This window comes from Pteropus alecto, unplaced genomic scaffold (genome assembly GCF_000325575.1).
Source record: "Pteropus alecto unplaced genomic scaffold, ASM32557v1 scaffold81, whole genome shotgun sequence".
Taxonomy (NCBI): Eukaryota; Metazoa; Chordata; class Mammalia; order Chiroptera; family Pteropodidae; genus Pteropus; species Pteropus alecto.
The window spans coordinates 7073206-7078184 of NW_006433378.1; the positions used below are offsets into that span (position 1 = coordinate 7073206).

The 4979-nt window shown below is 37.0% G+C and overlaps 1 protein-coding gene across 2 annotated transcripts in view; it reads right to left on the reverse strand.

Moving 5' to 3' along the window:
* Positions 1–4555, reverse strand: part of KCNAB1 (potassium voltage-gated channel subfamily A member regulatory beta subunit 1) — a 314248-nt gene extending 309693 nt beyond the window's left edge. The window contains exon 1 of one of the 2 annotated variants that reach the window (XM_006908205.2): positions 4210–4555. In XM_006908205.2, the coding sequence (XP_006908267.1) occupies positions 4210–4481 (272 nt within the window). In that variant the 5' untranslated portion in view covers positions 4482–4555. The remainder of the gene's footprint in view (positions 1–4209) is intronic. The other variant, XM_015586496.2, reaches the window with a different exon arrangement.
* Positions 4556–4979: the final 424 nt, after the last annotated feature.

The window sequence follows — 4979 nt, forward strand, 5'->3', positions numbered from 1 at the left end:
CAGGAATCGAATGCACCAAAACTCACATTGGAGAACTGCTTGTCCACACATGGAATCACATTTGACCCGCTGGAAACAAGCAGAAATAAATGACTTCTAGGAAGTCAGGGAGTTGTTATAGCAGAGAAGAAATAGAAGCAATGAAGCTCAGTGTTACTGTCTGGTTAAGAAGAAACATTTATTAAGATGGTAGAAATCGTTACGGAAATACTACAGCTAAATGTTCATTCATGTGTTGATCTGTCCTACTAAATGTCCTCACCCATTTTAATTTAATAGGTTCAGTCAGCTATGGTTTGGAATGTTCATACCGATAGTATTTAAAAGCTCTTTGTATTCTATCCCCAAGTCACTTTTCCCCAGGAGGACGGTGATGATCCAAATCCCTAAAAACCCTTCGTAAGAATACAATATGGTCTCTCATAAATATTAATTGAGCACAGTAGGATCCTCAGCTGTCTGGTGCTAGGTGAAGTGCACATTTTTGCCAGATATTTTAAGAGTCACCCTATCCTTAATTATCTTCAAAAAGCCTTAAATACACTATGCACAATATAGAGTCACTTCTCGACCTGTATGTATTTCAGAGAGTTTGAAAACAAAGTCCATTACCCTTTTCAAACCACTTGTACATTATCTCATTTAATTTTTATAACAGTCCTTTATAATGCTATTAGTCCTCTTTTGCAGTTGAAGAAATTGAGACTCAGAAAGGTTAGTTAAGTTTCCCAATAATTTGTTTAATTATAAAACGCAATGCTACAGATTCCATATAAATACTGTGTAGTCTAGAGAAAGCAATGAGATGGGAGTCTCAAATATTGCCAGTGGGAAGATATTTCCAGAAAGCAACAGCCTTAAGAATAAATATGTATATGTGTATATATGTATATGTAATATTATACATATAATATTTACCCTTTAATTCCACTTCTATAAATAGAACTTAAAAATATCACCAGAGACACAATTTTTTAAAAATTTGATATAAAGATATTTATTATAATATCATTTATAATGATGATAAATAGCAAACGAAATAAGAATGGCTACACAATAATATAGTCATAAGATATAGTCCTTAGAAACAAATTTTTAAGTGGTTTTTAAAATAATAAAATAGACTGGCATAATATTTAGTGAAAAAAGGTAAAAAGCAAAATATATAGTGTGATTCCAATTCAAAAGGCTGGGGAGAAGCATACCAAAATATTAGCACTAGTTGCCTTTTCTTCTTTACGTTTGTTTTTAAATTTTTCTACCAAGTTCAGATGTTACCTTTGTAATCTTAAAAAAAAAAGTTATTTAATAACAATAAATAATATTTTTAAAAGTCATATCCATAGTGACAGGAACTCAAAGCCAGCCCTTTGCCTCCAGCTCCAGGACGCAGGCCCCTGCACCACCCTCTCTCACTATGCAGAGGAATGAGCCATCGTATAAAATAAATTAGCCTCATAGGGTCATCAGAAAACTCTGTGAAATGGCCCATGAAACAGTATGAAGCTAATTATATTAGATTGCGTTACATGTAGTCTGATGCAGACACCATCCCAGAAAGAGGATCAGAACCACTTACCACAAGATCGATGTGCATTCTATGCCCTGTTTCCTGCAATTTTATTTCTGAAATATGCTAGGATGACTGGACCTTTCTCTATCTCAAATGCTTTCTTCCAATCAGTTAATAATACCCTTCGTTTCAAATATAGGTTATCATCGAATCTAGGCATAAGACAATGCTCAAATCCCTTATGAACTAGAAGTAACCTGCCGTGAAATATTTTCATTCCATCTTCTCAGAAATGAAGTTGAAGCTACAGCTTTCTAGCAATTCCCTATCGATGGCCATTAACCAATGACCCATAGAATTCTAGCATATAGCAAACATATAACGTCTTCAAGGACTCTTCAATCTGTTTTGTATTCTGTTCTGTAAGTTTTCACAGATAGGTACATTTGTTTATATTTTATATTAATCATATTTATCTTCCTCATACATGTCTCTAATGGAGGTATCACTCTTGGGACATGCTGTTGGAAGAAAGAACAATTGGAAGTCCAGAAAAACTTTCTGTAACTTTTTCACAGGCAACATCTATAAATGAAAGGAAAGCAGGTGGCCTGGAGAATTGCACACGCTATTGCTTATATTATAATTTGTAGGTATTGCACCATCGGTCATTGTCATTGTTCCAAGCAACCTCAAGGACTCAACTGATGTAGGTAGTTCAAACATTGGGGTGTAAAAAGGAAAGAAGCTAGAGATGAGAAAAATTATCTTTTTCTGAGATATACACACATAGAGTTCTGCAGTAAATCTGATTTATAAATTGACTTTGTTCCAATCATACACACTAGTGTCCCCCTGGAAACAATCATGTTGTAAATATAAAGGGGGAGGAGACATTTTTAATTTTTAATAATGTAAGACAGACACGACTTTCACTGTTCTTTAGCACACTCATTAAACAAGGGATACACAAGGCTATTGTGAAGCAATGATTAATAACACTATCACACATATTACTATGGAAACTGTTAATTGTCACTACAGGACAAGTTGTTATTGCTTGAGTAAAGCAGAAAAGAGTAGCAATTTGCTTTTTCCCAAAAGTTGCCGGCTATGCCTTGTTGTCTTAATTAGTATTCCCCTCTGACTTGATAAATGTTATTTCAATGTCAGATAATAGAGCAGGAATTTTATGGTCCCGTGTTAGACTCCCTTAAGGAAAGTTTCTGGCCTAGACTAAGTAAAAGAATGTATTATGGAAGGAAATCATTATCAAGGCTTTCCTTTGCCTCTTACCTCTTTTTCCAGAAGCTCTCTAACGATAGCTTGAAGATTTATAGATATGAGCTACATTCCCAACACTGAACAGCTCATCGGAGCTTTCTTTGAGATCATTCTCCTTGGTCCTTCTTCCACGTACACTAAGTAATAGCTTAAAAGAGCTTCAGACAAATCGCTCTGGCCGTAAATAGTAAATATATTTCACAGAACGTTTCACAGAAACTTCATCTCATTCTACCTTTTAAATGTTGATTTTTTTAAACAGTGGCTTAGATTTGGAACTACCTATTTTATTCCTGCCTTAGAAAGGAAAAAATGGAAATTTGGACTTTTTGAAGTTTGTACTCCAACAAGTTTTTAGTCTATAGGCATCAGTGAATTCAATTGCTAAATAAGTGTTCCTATAGGGTCCCTTTGGGATTTGAAATACAAAAATGAGGGCAGCTCAGAAAACACTGGCTCACTTTGATAAATAGAATACATTCCAGGATTTCTATGCTACCACACAAGCTCTTCAGAAGTTTTCCATACTTTGACTATTTCACTGGAACCATCTTTTATTTCTAATGGATTTTTATTATCATTTAATGAAAATAGTTATTTGAAGCTTTGTTTACACAATAATTTTCCTTGCAAAATTATCTTTAATTCCTAAGATATTTTTATAGCAATTACAGGGAATAAGTATGCTTAAATTGCAAGACTCCAAAGACTTTTACTCAGCAAATTTTACCATATATCATTGAGATGTGTGAAATTATTCCTCCTCTGCATTATTTGAAGCTGAGGCTGAGGTGGGGGAAAATCAGAGAAAATCTATAGAGATTTGTCTCACATTACCTTTTTTTTTTAAAAAAAAAAAATACCCTTTTCTCTTGATATTGTCTGTCTTAGGCAGGGGGCTCAGACCCCGTTATAGGTGTTTAATGTGTTCTATTCTGCACCCCATTGCCTAAGTTATTCACCAAGTTCACACTGCCCAATCGTACACTTTTCAAAAAGACAAAACACCTTTCCCTCTCTCACTCCCAAGTTCTCAAGGTAAAGGAAGTGCAGAAAGATTGCCGTCTTTTTTGTTGTCGTTTTGGAAGGGGGCAATTTTCCTGCAATCTTTGAACTCTGATTTCTACTTTAACACAAATCTGAGTTTCATACTCCTTCCTGTTAGCTCTTGAGTGTCTTACAGCCTCCTCACAAGGGTATTTTTCAGAATAACAACGCAGAGAGCATTATTTGCCATTTTCCTCAAGTTCCTGCTCTTTGTGGTTACACATTCTGAAGTGTCACTCATCTGTAAGGCAATTAGAGCCCTTCAGATCTCCAGCTGCACGGTGGGAAAAGAAAATCAAAGCATCCACTCTCAGAGCGCTTTCAGATGGGTCTCCGACGGCCCGGCAGAGCGGACGGAGGCTTACCTGTGAGGCATGCCGGTGGTGTAGGCGGTGGTGTGCTCGCTGGACAAGTCGCAGAGTTTTAGGTACCAGTTCATCTCCACTTCACGCACCAGCGCCAGTTGCCGCGCCCTAAGCTGGATTTGCCCTGAGGGACCGAGGCTGCTGTCTTTCCCATTTTCCGAGGCTTTCTTGGGAGACTTGTCTTTGCCCACTGCCGAGAGCCCAGATTGTTTTCGTAACTTGGTGTTCTCTTCAATCTGACTCCCCGCCGCCCCGGTCCGGGCTGACAGCATCCTGGAAGCTCCTGTCTGTATTTCGGAGGGGACTTCAAGTCACTGTTATCGAAGTAATTTGAATTGATTTTTCTGCTTTTGCCTGCCTTGTCTTCCTTGTCCTCCCCTATCCCCTTAACCTTATCCTGCCACAAAGCTGTAATTGAGCCGGGTCTGCGGCTGGGGATGAAAGGCTATCTCTAACTTTCCTGAGGTAGAGCTAATGCCAACCATCACCGTGATATCACGGAACATGGAAATTTTAAAAACAACCCCCAACAACTTCTGCAAAGTATGGCCCTCTGCTTCTTTTCACAGTGATGACTCTGGACCTTAGATCATTAGGGTTTGGTAAGTTATATTTGATCATCATGTTAAAGTTAAAAAAAAAAACAAAACAAAACCAGACATCTAGAATCTCATTTGTCATTCTTAATTATAGTCCCTTAGATTTTAAAGTTTTCATGTGAATTTCTTCAAATAAGTTTAATAATGTCAGTGAATGCAAGGAGAGGATTA